The sequence below is a fragment of the Carassius auratus genome, chromosome 14 (assembly GCF_003368295.1).
Source record: "Carassius auratus strain Wakin chromosome 14, ASM336829v1, whole genome shotgun sequence".
In the NCBI taxonomy this organism is placed as follows: Eukaryota; Metazoa; Chordata; class Actinopteri; order Cypriniformes; family Cyprinidae; genus Carassius; species Carassius auratus.
The window spans coordinates 29,413,482-29,438,017 of NC_039256.1; the positions used below are offsets into that span (position 1 = coordinate 29,413,482).

Genomic DNA, 24,536 nt, shown 5'->3' on the forward strand with positions numbered 1-24,536 from the left:
GGGTCTTCCTGTGGTGGCGTATGTTTCCAGTGAAATCCCTAAAGGTGATGGGGCTTTAAATAGAGGCTTTAACCAGCCCAAACGGCTCCCTGGTGTGCACAATTAAGCCTTTGTACATCTCTGTTTGTTTTCCTGTTTTCATGTCGAGTCATTGTTTGTTTTGGTGGAATGTTATGTTCTTACGACGTCGACTTCGTTTTGATGTCTGAAAAGGTGTCATCTTTGAGCTGGGCATTGATTTCCAATATATATATATATATATATATAATATATATATAATCAGAACAAATGTACCAAAATATCTACTGAGTTCTACAATAAAATAATTGTTGGGTAAATGTTTTAAATTTCAGTTTCTCTAATTTTGAAAGTCATGACTACCAAGAAAAGCAATGGGATCCAAATCAACATTGGGGCTCATTGCCTTTCTTTGTATGAAAAAATTAGTGCTGTCAAGTGATTAATCACATGCAAATTATAAGTTTTTGTTTTCATAATATATGTGTGTGTATTATATGTATATACACATATATAAGAAAAATGTTACGTTTATATATGATATGTTTATATATGATATAAATTATATCAATATAAATATATGCATGTGAATATTTTCAAAATATATGCTGTGTGTTTTTATATTGTATATGCATAATAAATATACACAACACATGTTATGTAAACAAAAGCTTTTATTTTGGAATTATGATTGGTCAATTCAGCTGTCAATCAAGCTTTTTGTGAATGATCAACAACATTCTCAAAATAACAGAAGACCCTATTATCTTTAATTGTACTGATATAAATACACTCAGATGCTCTTCAGAATATCTTCTACAAGAAGAGCCAGTTAATTATGTCATGGGTTAATTTTTTGGGCATTTGATGAATTAGCTATTATGCATAATTCTTTTTCAAGTATGAGACTTTTTTTATTTTTATTTTTTTTTAACTAAATGGCTCTGAATGACTCAGCTAAAGCGCTAACAGGTTGATGGATTATGGCAGGAAACGGACTTTGAAAAACATCCTCGCTGATGATTGACTCAAATTAGTTTCTTCCTGCAAAAATGATATAAATTGACATGACGCATACCACCGAGTTAGAGAGCGAGAGAGTGGACTCATATAAGGTAAGAATGTGGCTAAGCTGCATCTCTTGTCCATCATCCACCTCTGATGTAAGGCACATGTCAGTCACACTCCTTCCGGCTCTCAGCGCAGCCGCAGGGCAATCCTCACCCAGTAACACATCTGTCAGCTTCAGAGCTGCTTGATCCTCGATGATGAAGGACTAAGATGACAACAAGCCAATAATCCTGATAAATATTGTTAATATAAATAAATCGAGGATTTGCGCAGGTGAGCGTCCATGTGTGTCATTAAACAACAGTTTAATTTGCAGGGAACGTTCAGTGATCGCTATACCTTCAAACACACTGGTCTATTGTGTCTACTGTTTAAAAAAAAAAAAAACTGATGAGGAAGATCCCTGGTGGCAGTTTCATAAAGGCACAGACTTCCTGCTTTAAGTAATTAGTCTACCTGTATCAGCCAAGAGCACCTATATAGACTCATTAGGGAGTCACCTTTTGAGTGCACACAAGTGTCCTTGACCCCATAAGGGAAATATTGCAGTATATACAGTATTGTAAGCATTTAGCTGTGATAATGTGCAAAAGCAAGATGTTTAATCCATGCAATTTGGTGTCACTTTCATGTCCAACTTTGTCTAGCAGTTAAAGGCAGTAATAGTCAGCTTTTAGACGATAATTTATGTTTTGTTCCTCTGGACACTTTGCTTCAGGGGTGGTGTACCATTAACTAAACTGAATCTCTTCTGCATGTTTTCACCTGTATGAGAGCTATGCAAAAAATGCCATAACTCACCATATCTCTGGGCAACTGAAGACATATGAGGGAGTTTGAGCACATATTTCAAAGTGACAGAAACAACTCTTTCACTACCTCGTCGGAGCTGTCAGTTCATCTGTCCGTCTAAATGTGGGACATTTGGAAATCTAATCATCTGGTAACTATAATGAACTCCTATGAAGATTTAAAGAAAGGAAAAGTATGCATGTTGTATTCTAGTGTACAGGCTACAGACGCAGACTAAAAGGTAATCACAAGTTAAACTAGCCCATTACACTACTTTTATTACCTCATTATGAAGCCGCCACATTTAAATAATTCGCATATTTGAATAAAAATGTAAAGATGATCAGCTTAATATGAAGTCTTTGTGAAATTGACAGTTTTTTTACCTGACAATAAAAGTGGTATCGTTTCAGTGATCAGCTCTAGCCATCAAATCTCTTGATTTATTAACCAGCCAGACACATGGCGCTATCATCCCGACAAATTACGACGAGTAGTCAGTGCAAACATGTTGTATCTTATCTGATTTGCATTAGGAATGAAGCCAACGTTTGGTGGAGCGCGCATGACTGGGGCGGAGCGCGCTCTCGTGGAGATCCATTACATTACTCTCCAACAGTAGTCCATTGAGAACGAGACGCTCAGCTCTTCTCAAGTCTGAGGGAGAGTAATGCATGCCAGCATTCCGCTTGTTATATCTGAGAACAATTCCGGGGAGGATACTCGTGATTTTAAAGTCTCTCAGAAATGTGAAGATGAAAAGTCCTGTGAAACATGGATCAAATAGGCTACAAATAAGGCAGAAATATTCGAATAATCTACTTTTAAACACGCAGTCCTACCATGTTTATAGAAATAAAATAAAGGTGGTATTCATGTTTGGGTAAAACACTGAATCATCATTTAATCACTCTAAAGATGTCAAATGGTGTAACCTAGAAACGTATATGCTTTTCTCGTGCGCGTTATAGGATGCATGTTATGTATGTAACTTTATAGCCTTTATATAAATATTTTATATAAAAAAAACAGGCCTACGATGTCTAAAATAGTAAAAAAAAATGAATTATAAAATAAAAAATTAAACGTCACTGTGAAAAATATTTGTAACAGAAATAACAAATTATGCAAACATTTAGCCTGTTTTCTCCCTCTAAATAATTTCAGGCTTTTAACCAGATTTCCCCCGTTTTGCCTCCAGACCTGTAAAACCTACAAACATGCTAATCAAAAGTAGCTTATATTTTGTATGAATTTTATGCATTTGCATTTTATGCATTTGTTATATATATATATATATATATATATATATATATATATATATATATATATATATATATATATATATATATAAGTGTATCATGTCATAAAACACAAGGAAGCGTAGTGACGTAAGACGAAACAGTTTTTTTAGCCTATAAACTTGAATCCTCATGCAACTATTTCTGCATTAGTGAATGAAGCCTTGGTTATGTATGAATAGTTAGATGCTTCAAATATCGTTGATGTTGTTTGTGAAATGATCCACTTGTTTAAATGCCATCTGTATACCCATGTCATGTTTAAAATATTATACTGCTGCAGTGAAACAGGAGTTTAGGAAATTAAGCTGATTATGGTGTGTAAAAATTGGGGTGATAACCAGCCCCACACCTTTTAATCAAAGCTGTTTTCCCCGGGGTGCAATTTTCACCTTTTTTTTTTTTTTTTCAAGTCAAAGTGATAAGGAACAACTCAGCAGCCCCAAATAGCAATCATCTTATTTGAGAAGATTTGTGTCTGCCTCCAACCCCTGACAATTTAAAGGTTATCTTTACTGTAATAAACTGAAATTGTAATAAATATTTTCCAGTTTCGCGCGAGAGCAGATGTAAGTTAATAGCAACACGTTATTTTCCGCACTGTTAATGCATATGGGGACGCTTCTGCTGGCAATTAGCAGATAATGGAATGAAAGACAGGTTTTGTATTACATGCATGTGGCTGATGATGATGTCATTGAGGGACAGCGCGTGAACTCAGGTGTACGGCTCCACTACAAAACCGCGCGCCTTCCCGCCAAATCAGAGGAAGCAGAATTAACATATTTTCTTTTTTACACAAGTTTTAGTTGATATAAAATATAATTTGTGTGTGTATATATATATAGAGCCTATTATAAAAAAATATTTAGGCCTACCTATTTTTTTCAATCCTAAAAATGGTAATCATTTAAACATTCCCACATTCTTAAAATAGAACAAATAGGCCTAATTTAAAAATCTATGAGATTGTTGGTTAAATTTAAAGTTAACAAGAATTGTTGCAATTTAGGAAATATAGTAATTGCATTAGAGAAAAAAATAAAGTATCCAACCTTGATCTGTTGGGAGTAAGCAAGCATTAAAAATAAATAAATAAATATATAATTACAAAGTGTTACTGAATACCGAGTCTCGGATTGTTATTATTACACAAACAGCTGATTAAATTAGACAATGTAGATCAATTGTAGGCTTTATGTAGCGCTTTTATAATATTTATATTACAATAATATAATCACCAAATGCTCTGTGAAAAATACTGATAAAGGTGCACGTGCATTTCAAAAGATCCTTAATATTTATGCTACACGTTCAAGTGATCCAGCTTTAAAAATGTCTTAAGGCAAAAAATCTAACCTTTTTTGTTTGAGTTTTTTGCCAAGAAAACCTGCTTTACTGCGGTTCCCTCAAAATAAATAATAATAATGATTGTAATAAAATGCCTTAAAGACTTAAACATGATGACGTTTCATAATTGTTATGCGTCGACCAAAACAAAATTGACGTCAGCGGAGCATACAATTATTCCTAGCAAACTCGTTTGATATGCATTATTTCTGACAAATATTCCATCTTTTGTATTTAATGAAGTGGTCAGTCACTAGTCTACTTGATGTAGCTACTGACTAAACACATATTCACCAGTTGAGCACTATTTTAAGCAAAAAGGCACATTTTGCTGCAAATATATAAAAATGCTTACTAGAGTTACTTTATAGTGATTGCATGAAAAAGTTGTTTATTGACACCATGACTTCAAGTCGGATGTTGACTGTGTTCACTTGGGCTGCAAAGAAAACACTTGAGGTTCTCCAGGTGGCTGGTAAATGCTCTGGGAACCTCCTGACATCACTACAGGGGGCTGACCTGTGCTGATCTTAGTGGCTAGGCAGGTATTGTCCAAACATGTCAGACAGTCAGGGAAGCAGTGAACCCTACATCCGCTCAACCAGCAAAAAGAGCCGGGCTCTTCTCCATGTTAAGTGCTGTGTAGTCTACTGAGGGGGTACCACGGGGCAAACGTCTCAGTCTGTCAATCAGCTGGACTTCAGGCTCTTATTTGTCACGAGAGACACCCAACAATCAGTGTCTCATTACATGCAACAGTGAAAGTTGTTGGGTGAGTGACCTTATACATGAGAGGCAAAAGTCAATTTGTGGGCCAAAAAGGAAAGGGAACTATTAATAAACAATAGCTAAATTAATATATTAATGGCTTCAGTCTGGACCAGACTATTCTAACATCAGGCACACTGACATACTAACAAAGTGCCTGAAGAATGACTTTCATGAAGCTGTAATTCAAAACATATTGACAGGCCGAGGTGAAACACCCAGACAACTTCAAAACTTGTCAAAACAAGAATAACAAAAATTCCCACGCCTGTTTTAATCTGGAGTCCTTGCGCCCCCTAGAGCCCAAACCTGTGTATTAACATCTAAGACATTGGCAAGCCTTGTGACGTCTGAATTCCATTCATTTCATTAATCTTGAAAGCCTAATTTGACTAAACCTGGTATTCATTTAGGAAAACCAAGACTGTGGAAAAACAGGTGATCTGCCATGACCACCCTTGCTGAATATTTAAGTTGTCACTTCTGGAGAAATTTGTGTGGGATTTTCCCAAAGCAGTTCTTTGGTTGAACGATTTTGTTCTGGAATAACTGTGCAGAACTTCACATACAGTCCCTCTGATGCAGCTTTTATTGCTTGATTTTTCCAGGAAACAACTTAAACCAAAGGCACTGATGCAGAAGTAAACATATACATGGCAGAACATTTACAATAATTCACAATATCTTACAAAAAGGGGGAGATTAAAAAAAATAATTGGGATACAAGGGCAACCTGTTTACCACTCAAAAACAAATCAATGCAGTTATTAGAAAATGAAACCCAAATGTACTCCGGCCACTTGGTGACCAATGAATGCTCTGCAGTGAATGGGTGCCGTCAGAATGAGAGGCCAAACAGCTGATAAAAACATCACAATAATAAACTGTTGCTTTCAGCCAAAATAAAAGTTGAATGCATAATAATGTTTCTTGCAAATTAAAAGCTAACATGCCTTAACGATTGATTTTTTTTATTTTAAGCACAGATTTTCATTTCACAAGACGTTAACTGATGGACTTGAGGGGTGTGGATTATTGCGATGTTTTTATTATCTGTTTGGACTCTTAATCTGACGGCACCCATTCACTGCAGAGGATCCTTTGGTGAGCAAGTGATGCAATGATAATTTCTCCACTTTTCTCTTCACTTTGGTGCGAACTTTTCTTTTGAATTATTTAATAACTTTAAAGAGCATACTGGGAGTGTTCCGAATTTTACGATTATTCTTTCAAAGCTTGGGTTTGCCCGGGTGACAAAACAGAAGATGGCTAGACTAGACTCTTCTTCAAATACACATTTGCCTGAGCTGAAATGACTAGATTTTATCCAATAGGACCCCGGTACTTTACCTACCACTGAAAAGCAGAAGGATTAAAAACAAAAAAAAGAAATACTGTGTGCAAAGTGTAGAATGAAAGCATACTGGTAATCACCAAAAGCCCAGTATCTCTCCAACAAATAAAACACTGATAAAAGTGCAAGTGCATCTGATCCCAGATATTCATGTACACGTCCAAGTGCTCTGGCTCCAATAATGCCTTAAGGCAAAAATATTTGCTAACAATACCTGCTGTTTCCTGGAAAGAAATAAAAATAATAATAAAACCGATATCAAAAATGGGAAGAACTGCTACTACACCTTGTTCAACAACAAAAAGACTTAACATGAGTTAACTGCATAGATCCACAACTATTTTCAAAAGCAACCAAAAACTGATAAGAAACGTCTCTTCAAACAAAAATGTACAAAAATATTTGTTTTGCCAGTTAAGATGATAAATGCAGTGAGTAAGTCCATATCAGCACTGCATGCTCACAGCACTCTCCATTATAACCTGGCATTAAAAAAAATCACTATGAAGGCACCGAGGCCAGGTGGGGTGAGGATACAGTGATGCTGCGGTCAGCTGGGGATGACAGAAGGAAGGTGGAAGGAGGAGCATGAGTCTCTGCGGTGTATGAGTTTAAAGAGCAGCTCTTCTTTCTCCTGGCTGAGCTTCTGGTTCTGCAGAGCCTGCTTCTCTAGCGCCTCCTGCAGCTCGTTCTGCTCCTTAGACAGTTGTCTGAAAGAGGATGACAAGAGTTTATGGAAAAATTTTAAAATAATAACAAGAAAAAAAAAAAGAGTTTTTATTTTATGTAGACTCATGCATTCAGTCTATTAAAATTTCAAACTCATAACTGGGCAATCCTGCATCTACAACGCCAGGTGGCGCCACATACAAGCATTTGAGATGACAGACCTTCACTCTGACGGTGCAGGAATAAAATAACTCCAGGAAAACTTAAAGCTTTTTATTATATTTGGACAATAGCAAGATAGAGACTAGCAAGTGAAAGCCTACTGTATCATATTTGAGGCACAGATTTCAGTCAAATGTTAGTCATTTTTCAAGATGAACAAGATTCTTTATTATTTTTGTTATTCTTGTATTTTTTTTTTTTTTTTTTTTTTTTACAAAAATTATGTTCAAATGTATCAAATATGATGCATCAGGCTTTTGAGGAACATTTATTTTATTTATTTATTTGCATGGTATTATGTTTTGCCCTCTCCACGATAAAAACAACAAAGCTTTAATCATAAAACATATTACTGGAAATCTAAACTATTATTTATATGCATTTTATGCAAGGAGTCCTACTGAAGTACTATACGGTTATAAAGATCTCACTGATTTACATTACATGCTTTTTAGCTACACAACAACACCAGCACAGAATCACATATACTTGCTTTAGTGTGAGCTCCTTATTCTAGTATATCATACTATATGAACCATACAAGCCTGATGTATCAAATACGAAAAAAAAAAGTTTTATCTAAAGGGTCAATAAACTGTTCCCTTAATTTCATACTATTATTTCATATATCAGGTTTGCAGGGTTAAACTAAATTAAATAAATAAAAAAAATTAATCTATCCCATTACCATATTGGATCTTCATAAAATCTTTGTAAAATTTAAGAGATGCTGCATGTGCTACTTACATTCCTAAACAGAATTGAAATAATTCCAGCCATTGGCAGGACAGACAAATATTCCTGCCCCAAACACTATAAAAGCACAGTCAGGGTTTATACATTTTGAGAGGATCAACCCCTTCAAATGCATATTAAGCTTCTTTACTCTTATCAAACATTTTCACCCAGAAAGAAGTGCACAATTGTGCCGCATTTCCACCAAAATTGGCGGAACATTTATACCAGGAACGTCTTTTGTTTTTTATCTTCTTCTCACAGGAACTGGTTATTCCCCCCAGACCCGTTGCTTTCTGCGTTCCCACCGCGGTCCACCATATAAATGTATGTGTTGTGTTGCTACTGTAAGTGCATGTGTACTGCTGTCTACACAAAGAGTTGCCTTTTAAGGACAACAAAGCTGAGTAAGTCAAGAGTACAGTGAAGATTAGGCAAATAGATTGGTGATGTAGGTCAGCACCCGTTTCTCAATACAAGGCACACAAATTTCAGACTTGCATCCTCGGTAGTTTTGGACTTTGTGAGTTTGACTCAGTAGTGTGATCTCCGACAGATGGGACGACGCAAGTCCGGTAATTCTGCAAACAGCGGCGTACTTGATAACATCAGTCAGTTCGTCTTGGCTACTTCAATTTTCCTCACTGTATATTTACAATAAGACCAAGTATGATATCAAACACCACTGCCTTCTTTCATTTTCATTTAAACGTATTTATAGCCACAGAAATGTAGTTCAGAGAAATGTGTAGCTCTACATTGCCTACATTACAATGAAACTAAATATTTTATCAAACAGTATTGCCTCTTTTTATTTTCATTTTAACATATTAATAGATTAATTGAATAAAGACCAAAGATTTCCTGTTAGATTTACCAAAAAACTTTTTTTTATTATGTTTAGCCACTAGAGAGACATCAGAGCCAGCGGCAGATATCAGAAGGACAAGCCGAGTAGAGGCTGTTCTCGGTGGATACATGATCACTGAGCTCTCGTTGCTCACGTGGAGCTGACCGTCTCTGAAATCGCTGAAACACATTTTTAAATAGGCGCCGTCTTTATAAATAAACCGCAGATTTGAGTTTTTAACAACTACATTCTTGCCTGAAATACTTTTAAAACTAAATTTCATGACACGATAGGAGTAATATTTTAAAATGATGAGAATAAATGGTGGTTGAAATCACAATGCTGCGTGAACTCAACCAATCAGGATGTTTAGTGCCCAAGTCCCGCCCCTGAAAGTTCCGGAACTTTGAAAAAGTACCACCTCTCCAGCAGGGACTTTCTGATGGGCAATTGTTTTTTACCAGGAACTGTATTTAGTTCCTGGTTCCTGTGGTGGAAACACACCGAGTACCAGCCCAAAGTTCCAGCGATGGAAATGCGACTGACTATTTTAAAATAGTTAGTTTGCAGATTGATGTAAACACGTACTGTATGAGGCTTTGGTAGTTGTCCATCCTCACTCTGTAGTCCTCGCTCTGCTGGAGCGCCTGCAGAAGCTGATCCTCCAGCGACAGATTCCTCTCCACCTGACAATCACAACACAAGAAGCAGGAAGTTATCAAAATAGCTGACATATTGTAAAAAAAAAACTTTGGTTTTGGTTTGAGTTGAGTTGGTGACTTCTGCATTTCTTTATGCAAACAAATAGGTCAATTTGCCACATTCAAATAAACACATGAATACACAAATAATGCACCTGGACTTATTTCTGTGCATTATTTCTCCATGACGGAGTATAAAGCAGATGACTTGTTTACACAAAGTGGATGTAAACCTTTTTTTTTTTTTAACGTAAGAATCTGGCACTGAATATACATATTGATTGACCTCTAATCTGAAGATCATGAGTTACTGGCCTACAATAACTATCAATACAACTTCATACCAGTGTTTCCATCTGCAGCAGCTTGTTCCCCTGGTCCTGTAAACGCTCACGCTTCATTTCGATGACAAATAACAGACTTTCCTGCTCCTGCTCCCAGAATGCACCAGGGCTGCCATGAGTCTGGGATGAAAAGAGCGATACAGCTGAAAACTGCAGCTATCTGAAGCACGCTTTGCCAACAGATCTCCACTCTCCTAACAAACCTCAATGTTTCTCTGAAGGTCTCTCTTGAGCGTGGACTCCTGCGCTCTGCGCTTTAACTCGTTGAACAGCTTCAGCTCTGACGTCAGCCCTTCAATCTGATCCTGAGTTCATAGGAAGTTCAGACCAATCACTTTAAAATCAAGTCTGGTATGTCTAGCTTGACGTGGGAAGTATATTAGATCAGCTCTCAATCAAATGTAATAAGGTAATTCAGTGAGGTTACAAAGAGATGCGTTTTACCTTCAGTGCATTCTCAGCTGCTGCATGAGACTCATTTAAAACATTCTTCTCTTCACTGTGTAATCGCTGTAGCTCTGCAAAGCAAACAGTTATTGAATATTACCATTTACCAAAAGATTATCTCTCTCTCATATAGTATGTGTATATATATACACACACAGAGACACATTTATTGCTCTTAGAAACTGTGTTTGCCAAAGTTACATTAGATTTGTTTGTCAGCTGATAGTATTTCAGTGCTCTGACCTTCTGTTGCGCTCTGATGCCGCTCTAAGGTGCTCCTCGTCTGTTTTTCATGAAGATCATTTAGATCAGTGGTTATCTCAGTCTTTACCTGTTAACACAGGAAATTATACATTTATTTACCATTTAACGCCTTATCAGCAGCAAAGGCTATTCTCATGGCAACATAGTACAAATTAAAGCGCCTCTTTTATGGGTAATGAGAGTTTTGGGAGTCCTCAACAACAGGTTGACATGCATGCAAGGTCAAAAAACACCTTTATTATCTTATATGCATTTATTTTTTCCTTACTTGCTCAAGGACTCCCAGATTATTCGATCAATAATTCATTTTAACAAAAATCCCTACTTTGCGTGACGCTAATCAGCAGTGATTGGTCTCATTTTCTTTTCATCATGCCTGTGATGCCTGATAAAACAGTTTTTGAGCGCAGTGCTACTTTGTATTCAGCGTTACAAGGGACAGCGCTATTTAACTGCTTCAAAAGCGGCACCTAGTGGCAAAGAATCAATTTGCATTTTCATTCAGACCAACCTGAAAATCGACTGATGTAAAGTTCGCCGAGGTCTGTGCTCGCAACAAGTGGACGGGCATTATGCTAATGTTTCATGTTGACGTCAATATGAAACAGCTTGGGATTCAAAAAAAAGACTCGTTTCAATGATTCAGAGTTGACTCTTTCTTTTGAGAGACTTTGGGTCTCATTCATGAAACATTCGTAAATATACAAGTAAATATCTGAGTGATTTGCGCGTAAAGAGAACTTCCCGAAAACTCTTCTCCTGATTCACAAAAACTTCATAAACGTCACATGTGATAGTGAAATGTGTGTGTGTTAATGAATTCCAATCAGTCGTAAATGGGACGCGCATGCACGCTCACGCTCAATTACCACAAATCCCGCCTATTAAATCCGACTGACAACTATATATGAGCATCATATTATGACACCAAACGAAGGATTTCCACATTTCTTCTCAAAAGCGACTGAAAAAGAAACATTTCTCATCTGCAGAAATTGAAGTTTTATTATCAGAAGTTCATTCAAAATGGCACATTTTATTTTCAAGCGTACTAGTGGCGTATCAGGTCCTAAAAAAGGAAGTTTGGCAGCATATTACAGATCCTATTACTGGCTCTCATAATAAAAGTTAAAAGAAAAGCAGTATGTAATTAATATATATAATATTTTTTTCAAAATGCTGTGTAAATATGTAGCCGATTAAGGTGAATTAAAATGCAGCCGTATTAATGAGCAAAACGTTCAGACATTAAACGCACTATTTACGCGTGGCTGGGAGCAGGTGTAGATTTCTTTCGTACCAACTAACATTTGGAAAATACGAACGTTTTAATGAATCCGAAAATTTACGCCAAAACCACTTTACACGCGATTTACACAAAAATTCGTTCTGCTCGTGTTTCATGAATGAAACCCAATAACTTTATACACTGTGCACTTTTTAACTTAAAACTTTGCGGGATGTTTGCATTCACTCAGAGCTGTGTTACAACTTTGTTAGGTCATTTCCAAAAAAATAAAAAAAAAATAATTAAAAACATAATGGGGCACTTTGAAATAAGAAACGTCTATAAAGGATGATATGCAAAAATATTTTCTATGTTTTTCTAAAAATAATTTTTACTTAAGATCTTTAAGTTTGATATTTGATAGAAGTTTACAGTTTCTTGTTGGGGTAGGTTATATTATTTATACATAGCTTTTTATACAAAATTTTATGTTTTATGAAATGTTCCCAATTATATTTATGTATACATTAATTGTGTCTTTAAACTGCTAATAAACTTTACATAATAAATGAGTCTGCAATGTTCTTAAAAAAACATCTTTGTTCTGTCTTGTTAAAGCAAGCAGTGCTCTACTGTGTTAAACACAAAAACCAGTCATCTTTACAGGGCAGTGAATAAACATCCCTCCCAGCAAACAGGTTTAGCTTTGTTGGTCAGAGGTTAGCACAAGGACAGATGCACCAAAGCACACGTTCCCAAACCCTGAACAACAGCGCACAGAATCGGCCTAATTCCCAATTATGCTGTAATAAAAGCATGTCTTGTTTTTATTGCTTGTGACAGCTTTAAAAAGTATAACCCGCTGACATAATCTGGGATCAGAATACTATTCGTGTCTGAATGCCTACATGAAGCTACATGTACTTGCAATGTATTCTATTTACACTACATAAAGAAAGGGCTTTGAATACCAACTCTACCTTCTCTATAATACTGTGGACTAAAGTGCAGATGTCTCCAGGATGGTCCTTGAGGAGCTGGTCTCTCTCCTGGTCTCCTGAAGCCGTCAAAACTGCATTTAGTAGCTTTAGCTGACACTCATAAGTCTCCAACAGATTCTCCACAGATGAGTGTGTACCTGGGGGAGAGCAATTGAACACTACATGTTTGCTCAATGGTACATCTGAAACAATATCTCCATGAGCTTAAGCCAGGATCGCCCACGGCCAGCAACACAAGAGTATTAACAGGTCTCTGCAACCCAACATCCGTGTTACAAAACCCTGCGCTCTGCCAACAACAACACACTGAAAAGACACAGTAACAGATAATAACTGTAGCACACGTACCACGATCTAGAAGTGCAAAACAAGCTTTTCAGTCACAATGCATTTTCTGTTTTTGTTTATCTAAAGAACATCTGCACTTGTTCCCATGACCTGATCGAGGGGAAACCACTTACCACTTCCATCTTGAAGTTTGATGTCCTTTATGTGCTTCTCAGCTCCTTGTGCTTCATTTTTTTTCTGAAAGACATTGCAGACACGGGATCAGTGATTCAGCAACTAGCTGACAAACTCAATCTACATGCATGACTTAAACATTTCACAGAAGTGTCATATAAATTGATATTTGTTGCACTCCAAAGTGTTCAGACATTACCGGAGAGATATGTGCTCAAGATTGCATAACCATGACATCATTGAAAAACCACTTCCAGTGGTGCAGTATACTTTGAAAACTTGAGGTGTATTTCTCAATGGGTGGAACAAGTGAAATCTAAATTTAAAAGATGCATTATGTAACACTGACAGAATGTTTGAAATGGGAATGAGCGACGAGTTTGCCTTCGGAGTTTGTTTGTTGGGTTCAATGGCTGCAATACGCCGTTTTCTCCAATAACTGGCAACCCAGAGTGTCAAACTACTATTGGATAAAGGGGCAGTGGGCGGAGTCAAACAGAACAAAACAAAAACAGATATTCTGACACAGAACACACATTTCAAAGTAGAATAACTGAAATAACTGTTACATTGCTTTTCAGAAAAACAACTTTGGTATACAGAGGTATTTTTACGCTTTAGTACAGTCAAAATAAGATTTTTTTCCCCCTGTTGCAGACAGTCACTGCTTAATACATACCAATGATATGAATTAAGAACAAAAACAGAGACAAACAAAGTGTGAAGGCCTATTTACCAAATTAGTAAAAATTTATTTTTTTGAAAATTCTCATGTTCACCAAGGCTGCATTTATCTGATCAAAAATACAGTAAAAATGAATTACTGTAAAGTATTACAATTTTAATATATATATACACACACCTTTCTTATTATAAACAGTTGTGTCGTTTAATATTTTGGTGGAAAGCGTGATCAACCTTTTTTGTTAAATATAAAGAACAGCGTTTACTTGAAATATAAATATTTTGTATATTTATTAATGTCTTTACTGTCAGTTTTGATCAATTTAATGTATCCTTGTTAAATATATATTAATTTCTTTCAACCCCCCTGACTGACTCTAACAGTAGTGCACATAGACTCCAGTTAACGGTGTTAAGCAAAATGAAATCAAACATTCAAGCTTCTTCAATGGATGGTCTTCTTCCTGTTCAAAACATGAATACGCTTTATTCAGTTTAGTATCATGCTCTCCACACAATCCTTGAAATTCAGGAAGAATGCTGTCATACATCCATAGTGAGTAAAGATTGTGGATTCTAGTGTGAACGTCTGAAGATAGAGCTCAAGTTCAACAACATTCACAGATGATTTAACATTCTGAAGCTTACGTGCCAAATGTCTGCAGAGATATAGCCCACACACAACCTCAAAACACTCACAAGTGCAACATGTCTCTCCTTTGAGAGCAAAATCTCCTGTTTAGGCCTAGTTCAGGTAAGAGATGCATTTAAACTCACAGATAAGATCTGAGAGCTGAGGCAAAGACTATCAGTGAGTTCAATTTCACAGTTTCACATTTAGTATGACTTTCAACTATGATTTCTGGGACTTGATGGCCCCTTCTCTCCTTTCTCTTCACCTCTACTATGAGGCCAACACGCGTTTTCAAGAACAAAAAGAGTCAAACCTTGTCAAATCATCCTGGTTAATAACTACTGAGATTCTCACTGTCACTTGAGATGAGAAATGAGAAATGACAAGACATGTGTGGTTTAGTGTCGGGCTGGGACACATGCCAACCAAAACATGACACTTATGCTTCACGCCATCCACAGTTTGAAAGGAACCACAAGCAAATGATGTCATCCTGCCCGTGTACACTTGTATAGAAACAAACGCCTGCCTGGAGGGCATTCAGCTTTCCTCTGCTGAATGCAATTCATTTTTACCAGGTTTCTATTAGGAACTAAATGTACAAAGACAGTGATATTAAAAGAGCAAACTCCGTATACACCTTATTAATCATGAAAACTATGTATAGATGAAAAGATGCAGCCACAATACAAATTCAACTTGCTGAATTTGCACACAAGGCATTTTCCATTAAAAAAGCATTATAAAGAAAATGCTTTATATAGCTAAATGCATTCATATTCTGGGCCCAGATGCTTGCTTATTTAGATTGCATCATCAGTAAAGTCTATGTTGAATTTAATCTTTTAATATAACTTAAAAAATATAAAATATTATATAAAATATTTTTTTTAGGTGTGTGTGTGTATATATATATATATATATATATATATATATTTTACAGAATTATCCACCATTTTTAGTCATTAAAATGCTGCGGCAAGTGCTTTATATGGATTGCAAGTTCCCAAAACTTGCAGATTGTTTGCATTACTTTGTTTTCTTCTTTTTTGAGAGATGATCTAAACTAATAGCTTAAAACAAACTATGAATGTAGCTTGTGCCGAAAACTATGAATAGCATTTTAAAGGTCTTCAACTTTTTTAGCCTAGGCTTATTTTTCATAAATTAATCAGCAATAAAAACCCAGAACAGGAACTGCTTTCATCTCATAATTCGGTTTAATCCACAATAACACTATTATGCATTTGCCGGCTCTCTGTGGCAGGGAACCAAATGTTCTGGAACTTTAATGAACCCATAGCTTTATTGCACTTTTGCAGTCATGTGGTTATGTGCTTTTGATGCAACTCCAATAGAGGCTGTAATAGTGAGCGTAAGGCTTTCTCTGTTCAGTCTTCAGGGAATTTTCACACTTCTCCAGTTGTCCATGTCAAGTATACTGACACATGGCTATGTGATTAACAGGACCAAATGAACTCAGGCTGTTTATAGATCACATTAAAACTTGCAGTGAGAAACTCGGGACCCTGTGTCTGTCACATCCAAGCCCAGTGAATATAAATCCTTCAGCAATCTGGGCTAATGAAAGCTTGACCCTGTTATTATCAAAGCTAGATGTCCCTGTATGTTTAAAGGCCCCAAAAATGCATTGATTTTTCTCATGCATTTACATTAAAAATGTCAAATCTAAAGTGCGATTGATGTTCTAGTGGTTTTACTTTTAATGCATGCATGAAAACACATTAAAATTCAATTTATTAAAAATAAATGGCTAAATATGCCTCTTCTATGATGAACATTTTCAATATGTGGTACGACTGCCCAGTTAGCTTGAAAATTACAATTATAATGCTTTAATGCATGCACAAATAACTTGAATAAAAAACACACACGATAGGCTACTAAATAAAAAAGGTCCAATTAAAATACTGAAATTCTTAAAATTTAATTTCTCTAAATATCCTAAAAAAATCCATAAGTAATTTGGCAATCTAAATAAAACAGACATAATTAATCAGGTCAATATTTATTTTATTTATTAATTGTTATTATTATTTTATTTTTTGACGTATCATTTTCGTTAACTGGAGTAACCCTAAGAAGAAGAAAAAAACTATGACTAAAAATATTTTATATTTACAAAGCTGTGTACCAAAATACATGAATTAAAACCACAAAATGATAACATTTACATATAGTGTTAGTACGAAACTAACAGGTATACCAAGAAGACTAAAAACAAAAAAAAAACTACATATAAATTACATTTGACCTTTTTTACAACCTCGTATATCCTGATTTGTCATTGACCGAAATGCGGAACAATTTAAAAGGAGCACAAAGTGATCAAACTTAAATGCTGGATAACACGCCTTTAATTTGTCATAACGGATGTCAGCAGCACATTTTAAGTTAGATCTCATCGGTTTCTAATTAAAACTTCCACAAGTCGACAAACTATCATGATGAGAGCTTTAGCATCGACTAACGCATTAGAGAGGAAGTAACGTTAACCAAACAGTGGCTCCCATAATACAGACACATTTACACGTGCTGTATTTGCTACATTTCTCGTCTCCACAGTATAACATTGTAAGTTTGCATTATTTTTGAAGATCCTGGGAAGGTTTTAAAACGACTTACCTTCTTCCGGGAGACCTGGCCACAAACTTTGCTGTTGTGACAACCCATGCTCCTCTGATCTGCCTCTGTATTTCAGCCCGTTGTTGTGTCGCTGGTAAGTTTCTGGCTGTTTGCAGGAGTTCAAATATGAGCGGAGCTCTCTTTGAGCCTCATTGTCGCAGAGGCTGAGACTGAGCAGATGGGCGGGAACTACAGAGTCAAGGCGGCGTTCCGAGAACGCAGGCTGCATTTAAATCAACAATTTAAACCGAGACAAGCGGGAAATTTGTCGATCTGTGCGCAGCAGCTGCGCAAACGGATGCATACTGCAGCTTCCTCGAATGAAAACATAAATAAATAAGTGTATTTGGCCAATACAATAGTATGTCCCTAAATATGATGTTCATTGTTTCCCCACTCATTTCTTTCTATTTAATGTAGGCCTATTTTTTTTTCTCTCTGTCTCTCTTTTACATTTTAATTGCCGTATTGTTTGACCATCCTTGAACTCATGGCTCTTTATCTTTTCTTTCACATTTGTATTTCCCGAGCAAGTGTTTAATAAAATATGTATGTATTGTCACTAATTATAATAAAGCTAAATTAAGCATTTATTAAATTAAATAATTGTTTGTTAATTTTTTTAACATATTTTATTATAGAAATATTAACCATATAGAGAACGTTGACAGAGTAACACGGCGGATATCGCATTTTGCGTAAAATTCTAAATGGACTTTTAAATACCGACAGGATAAAATACTGATTTTGGCGGGAACTTTTTTTGTTTATCGCGTTTTGGTCCCAAACTCTTCATATGCTTTTATGGATCTGGGTATTTGATGCTAAACCACTTTTTAGTGAGAAGGTTTAATTTATGTTTATGTCATATGAAGCCATAGTTACAGGCCACATGGTAGCTCAAACACGTTACTGTTACAGTAAGTGTTGTAAAAAAAAAAAAAACATGGTTAAAACTGAAAGTTTTACTGAAAGTAACTGTTTGAGGGTTAATTATAGACCATAGGCCCTGCAGACATATTGTTACTTTTTGTTCAACAAAAAAAAAAAAAAAAAAAGCATTGAGCAAATTTAGCAAATTATCATCCAGCAGATTTGAATGAGTAAAAATGTGAGGCTCACAGGTCAACGGAGTGAATCTTAATTTGTATTTTAAGCTGCCATATTGTCATCCCGCTGCTGTAGAGGAATTCTGTTTAGAGAAACTGTCAAAACAGCAGTGATCCATAGCCAGCGGTGAGGTATGTGGATGCACATGCTGAATCTAAACATTACAAGATTCATACCGGCTGCTAGGTATGATTTCATCACCAGTGTCATTTTAATGACAAATGAGTTAAACACTAAGTGTAAACTGAGAAAAAGAGAAGCATGGATATTTAAACCTTTCTAGCATGTTGTCACTGTCTATTGTAACAACATATTGTTCATATATTCAGTGGAGAAAATATAAACGGGCAGATCTGAGCTCATCATATTCACTGCTTTATATGGTGCATACAGTAGTGTGTCAGAGATATATCTATCTTTGGCCTCTTGGCTCTCTTGTTTGGTATATATTAAGCGTTAATATGATACATCGACTTCAGATCTTCTGGGTAATTTGAGACTTGCCGAAACAGTGTCTATTTATAGTAGGGTCTCAGATCTGTCATAAAAACGATAGAGCAGTTGTTGCTGAGAAGTGTGCGTCATGACAAACTTTCCATTGACAGGCAGCTGCAGGGACTCGGCAGCTCAGTGGTGACAATAATAAAGATCAGGTCTCCACTTATCTACAGGAACAAAAACAAAGCAATCACATAAAAGAGTATGTTTGGATTAAACATAGGATCTGCCAAAGTTAACAGGCTTATCACACATATGAGGTCAGGATTTGAAGGGAGAACAATAAATCAAGTCTGTTTTCCTTAACACTGGTCAGGAATCATTTCCCTGCATGTATTCTGAATTGTTTTGGTATTATTTTTGGACAATCATGATTTTCGGTTTGTATTTTGGGACTATGGGAACTGAAAAGTGATGTTCTAAACCTAAATGAGATTCTTTCTTCTGTTAAAACACAAAAGAAGATATTTTTGATAAATGTTGACAGTAGTCATTGACTTCCATTGTATTATTTATCCATACTATGGAAATCAATGGCTGCCATCAACTGTTTGGTTACCAACATTCTTCAAAATATCTTCTTTTGTGCTTTGGTTTATAGGTTTGAAACAGTGAGTTAATGGTTACAGGATTTTTTATTTTTTGGGAGGTGAACTATACCTTTAAGGACTTTGTTTCTTAAAATGTTGAGTTTATTTCTCACAATTCTGACTTTATTTCTCAGAATTGCAAGAAAAAAAGTCAGAATTATGAAATAAAAAGTCACAAATACCTGAAAAAAAAAGTGATCCCATATAGTCTTGCACATGCATTTAATGCTGGTGCAAAGATATCTGCCATTTATATACTCCCAGAACATAAAGGGGGAATGTGGCCTTTCGCGTTATTAGAAGTCATTGCACCATCAGAATGGATTTTGAATTGTTATTTAAATGTACAAACACACATGGAGTTGCTTTAAGTTCATTGTTTGAGTTCACATAGTATATTTCTCAATTTCTAATGTTTTTGAGGGAGATTTTCTGCATTGTAAATGCCTGTAGTCTGCCAGCCAGGAGTAGCATGTTCCATAAAGCTTTATGAACGTGCTTTGTGCCACAAAGCTCTTAAAAAAACCAGACACAAGCTCTCAGTCAGCCAGGAGATAACATTCTTTCCACTGCTCCCCCTCCGACCCCAGGCATAGTGTAAGCCTCAAGGACTCGCAAAAACCTCCACGTTTTCAAAGGGCAAAATAAAACATAGAAGTCCTACTGAGAATTCTGTCTTAGGTTTAATTAAAACTGTAAACAAATAATTGTTATGCATAATAATACACTATACTGTTCTCTTACTGCTGTGAGTTCTAAACTTCAGAGTTAAGTGTGTATGTGCATTTTAGTAAACAGCACATTTCACATTTCAGGAAAGTTTTACAAGTGATGTTACATCTGGGTTCAGCAATCATTAAAGGGGACTCATGACGTTGCAAAAAAAAAAAAAAAAAAACTTTGTGTATTTGGTGTTATGCAATGTGTTTATGCCGTTTAAGGTTAAAAAAAAAAAAAAAAAAAAAAAAAAAAAACCACTATATTTTCCAGATACGGTATATTATTATTGTTGCTCTCTATGCCCTGCCTTTCTAAGACGCGTACATTTTTACAAAGTTCATTGTTCTGAAAAGCAAGGTGTGCTCTGATTGGCCGAATTCCTCTAGCATGTGACGGAAATGTCACGCCCCCTTACCATACTGTGATGTCATGTCCTGGCCGGCGCAATGAGACAAAACAAAAAAACCCGTTACAAACAAGGCATTTGTTCAGGGCCGGCCCTGACCAATTTGCTGCCCTAGGCAAGATTTTACCTGGCGCCCCATGCATCACAGCCCATTTCACCCTGTCATTGTGTTCATGATTTAGCGCATATATATATATATATATATATATATATATATATATATATATATATATATATATATATATATATATATATATATATATATATATATAGACTGGATGTCACATGCGACACTGAAGAATGGAGTAATGATGCTGAAAATTAAGCTTTGCATCACAGAAATAAATGATAATTTAAAGTATAATAAATTGAAAAAAAATTATTTTAAATTGTAATAATATATCACAATATTAAATTTTTTTCTGTATTTTTGATCAAATAAATGCAGGCTTGATGAGCAGAAGAAACTTCTTTCAAAAACATTAAAAATAGTAATGTTTCCAAACTTTTGACCTGTACTGTATCCCCCCAAAACTGCACAACTGTAGAGTAAAACATTAATAAAAAGGTGATAATAAAAAATGCGTCTTAAAACTGACATGATTGTACAAAATCACAGTCTGGGGACTCAGAACTCAGAACGACTGCTAACATTAAGTTTAAGGTAAAAATAACTGCCACGAAATTATAGTATCTTACTCCTATGCAATAAATTGTTCTTTCACTACATCTCTTTACCTCTGTCTTTATCCTCTTCTCTTCTTTTTGGCACTGTATCTATCGCAGACTATGCTCATTTATAATGTGTCATGTAAATTCGGCCTTCCGTCACAATCAGGAAACTTTCACCGTGTCTAGAACTGGCGCGAGCTGCCAGACCCATTTCTACGAGCTGCGTGTTAACAAAAGCAGTGCTGTCTACATTGGATGCGGCGTCGGGCACGCTACACAACAAATTACCAACAACTGATCGTGCGCGCGCTCTGTTTCTGACGCACTTCAAGCACTCGATGGGCGGGGGAAGATTGAAGAGCCGGACCTTTTTTTTTTTTTTGCTTTATTTGGTAGTATTTAGAATTAATGGTTTTTAAATAGTAGCCTATTATTAAAAAAAAAACTATGTAAAAAAAAAAATTCACTCGTTCACTCATTCTGGCGCCCCTATGGATGAGTGGCGCCCTTAGCATTTGCCTATACCGCTGGCCGGCCCTGCATTTGTTGCATCCAGTGGGGACATAATTACTGATTATAATGACTTATACTGTCTTTTTACACGTTGCATTGTGTATCACGCCACGTAAACATGAAACCACGTCTGCCTTTGTGATCAGAGCAATGCCAAACAACAAGCACTACTCTAAACTGCTCAAAACTTGCGTTTAAATCATTGGTGGCAAATTCTTTAAATATAAAAACGTACTGACAGGATGTGAGTCAGAAGCGCCAGACTGTCATGGCAAAGTTGGAATTGCTCCACTTTAGAAACAACCTTTGTGCACAGAAGGCGTTGTAAGCTACACTCAAATGTTCAGGAAACAGTCCTCTGTAAAATGCACTACACACATCTGAATATTTGGGTTGAACTGTTCTGGAACAGTGTTGTAAATACAACTTAACCACTGATTTCCAGTTGTGTGCTCTTTTGGAAGATCAAACAAAGTATTATTGCTTTCACAACTAAACACACAGCATCTCCACAGTTTTTCTCTGTTTCCACACAAAGTCATCAAGTGTATGAATGATAGGGGTTTAAAATCTGTCCAAAACTGTACATTTTATGTAGTCTATTCCAGCCTTAACTGACGTTCTTTTGTGGAAAGCAAAATATTTTGTGCACTTTGCTCCATAAAACATAATCATACAGGGACCAGGAGAAATTAAGCTAAAAACAGATAATAAAGTAACATATAAGCAGTGCAAGCAACTTCCCTCCACTGCCGCTCTCAAATCTCATTAGTATTTGCATACATTTAAACTTTTGGTTATTTGGCCATTTTGCATGGCTGACATCACTGACACATCTGTGCAAATGAGATTTAAAAGCTATGGCACAAAGGAAAATAAGATTTAAAAAAATAATAGTGTAGCATTAAAGATTCAATGGGAACAATATAATACATAACTAAAATAAAACTGTTACTGATTTGAATGTTAAGTTTTGTGTTTTTTTTAATCAGTAACTGAATTGGCTTCTTTTGCCACTGCATCACATTAGTGCATTAATCATGATGGGAACGGTAGAGGTTACAAGTGTTTGATCCTGAACCCGTAACATCTCAATTTAGTCCTGGACATTTGGCTCTTTTTTTGACACTTTCCCAAAAACCAGGAAAAGAGCAGATTGCTACATTTCATTGTGTCGGTTGTACAGTACTGATGCTATTGAGAAGCTGACTTTAATGCATCCCAGCTCTTCTCCAGAGTTTCCTAAAACGACCTGTAATCTGAAATTGGTCAGCCTGTTAGGCAGTGAAAAATTTGGGATGTAAATTCCAGATGATGGCCAATAGTAGTCCCCCTGGGGAAAAAAACAAATAAATGTTAACCTGATTTAATAAAATACACAAAGGTTTGCTGTGGATGTTCAGTGAATGAGGACACACTCACAGCTCTGAATGGACATCCACAGGGGACACTAGATGAAGGTTTAGGTTCAGGACAGAGCTGCGGGATCCACATAAAGAGCTGGGCCAGCCGCACACAGGCATCAGGATAATAACAACTTCCCAAGTCATCAACACAAGGCACTTTTATCCATACACCAGCAACTTCTCTTTCCAGTGTCAAGTTCACCTGAAACAAATAAAATAACATCATGTTTTGTAATCCAGATGATTTTATGAAGGCACAGTGTTGAGCCGTTTAAATGTGGACAGACAGGTTTACCGTCTGCACAATGCTCACAGCAAGTCTCAGGCATAAATACATTCATGTCACCATGAGTTTGTAGGTGATAGGATGGGTACAGCTCAGTTTCGAGTTCCAATAAAAAAGAAGGTCAGGGAGCTCACACTGAAGGGAGAGCGCAGGTGCAGCGATGTGGAGGCAGATGCAGATGCCATCACATATCCCGGTGAAGGAATTGGGTTTGGATACACATGAAGAGTCTTCACATAAGTTGGGTCTTCTGGCTTTCCACAGGTGTCCCAGGAAAAGCCTCTAAACTAATCAGTAATAGAACCTACTTTAACATGTGGCGATACAAAGAAAGTATTAAAACAATATCATTTCCATATAGCTCACGTTCTCACCTTTGTAAAGGCAAAGCTTCTCCTGCTATGCCATTTGCTCGAGACATCCATTAAAATAATGCAAGCAATAAACACGGAAATGCATCTTTTCATTTCGCACGGCTGAGAATCGTATTTTACTTAAAGTTAAAGATATGAATGCTCTGAAACACCAGAGCGATCTATGCCCCATCAAAGACACTTAAGGAACTCTTTGTCATTTTACTTCCTTATGGTAATGAAATATGTTTCTTCCCCGTGTCATTTATGGAAACAATTATACAGCGTTCTACAGCGCCATCTACAGGCTGATGCGCACAGAACCATAAGAACCCGTTTAAAATAATGGATGAAGGTAACGACAGCTTAAAAAAATATATAATTATAATTTAAGCTCCTTTAAACACTACCGTACTCTGTCACATGTTAGAGGATAACAGC

The 24,536-nt window shown here is 36.2% G+C and overlaps 2 protein-coding genes across 2 annotated transcripts; both read right to left on the reverse strand.

Annotated features, from left to right (window-relative positions):
* Positions 1-5,866: 5,866 nt before the first annotated feature.
* Positions 5,867-17,817, reverse strand: LOC113114260 (coiled-coil domain-containing protein 69-like). Its single transcript, XM_026281134.1, has 9 exons — positions 17,542-17,817; positions 13,577-13,640; positions 13,095-13,252; positions 10,866-10,953; positions 10,620-10,693; positions 10,379-10,480; positions 10,176-10,295; positions 9,719-9,816; positions 5,867-7,364 (listed from the first exon to the last, which is right to left on the reverse strand). Exons 1-9 carry the CDS (start codon positions 17,587-17,589, stop codon positions 7,205-7,207), a joined length of 912 nt encoding a protein of 303 aa, XP_026136919.1. The 5' UTR covers positions 17,590-17,817; the 3' UTR covers positions 5,867-7,204.
* A 4,222-nt stretch (positions 17,818-22,039) lies between these two features.
* On the reverse strand, positions 22,040-24,434 carry LOC113114533 (ganglioside GM2 activator). Its single transcript, XM_026281444.1, has 4 exons — positions 24,117-24,434; positions 23,877-24,029; positions 23,473-23,658; positions 22,040-23,383 (listed from the first exon to the last, which is right to left on the reverse strand). Exons 1-4 carry the CDS (start codon positions 24,207-24,209, stop codon positions 23,210-23,212), a joined length of 606 nt encoding a protein of 201 aa, XP_026137229.1. The 5' UTR covers positions 24,210-24,434; the 3' UTR covers positions 22,040-23,209.
* Between the last annotated feature and the right edge of the window lie 102 nt (positions 24,435-24,536).

Bases quoted from the DNA above. Each gene is read 5' to 3' on its own strand.
- LOC113114260 (XM_026281134.1), bottom strand. From the start codon at position 17,589: ATGGGTTGTCACAACAGCAAAGTTTGTGGCCAGGTCTCCCGGAAGAAG. The intron at 10,296-10,378 runs GTTTGTTAGGAG...TTTTCATCCCAG, and splicing joins ACCTTCAGAGAAACATTGAG to ACTCATGGCAGCCCTGGTGC. The intron at 7,365-9,718 runs GTACGTGTTTAC...ATCCTCTTTCAG, and splicing joins AACTACCAAAGCCTCATACA to ACAACTGTCTAAGGAGCAGA.
- LOC113114533 (XM_026281444.1), bottom strand. From the start codon at position 24,209: ATGAAAAGATGCATTTCCGTGTTTATTGCTTGCATTATTTTAATGGAT. The intron at 23,659-23,876 runs GTGAGCTCCCTG...TATTTGTTTCAG, and splicing joins ACCTGCGCTCTCCCTTCAGT to GTGAACTTGACACTGGAAAG. The intron at 23,384-23,472 runs GTGAGTGTGTCC...TTTTTTCCCCAG, and splicing joins GTGGATGTCCATTCAGAGCT to GGGGACTACTATTGGCCATC.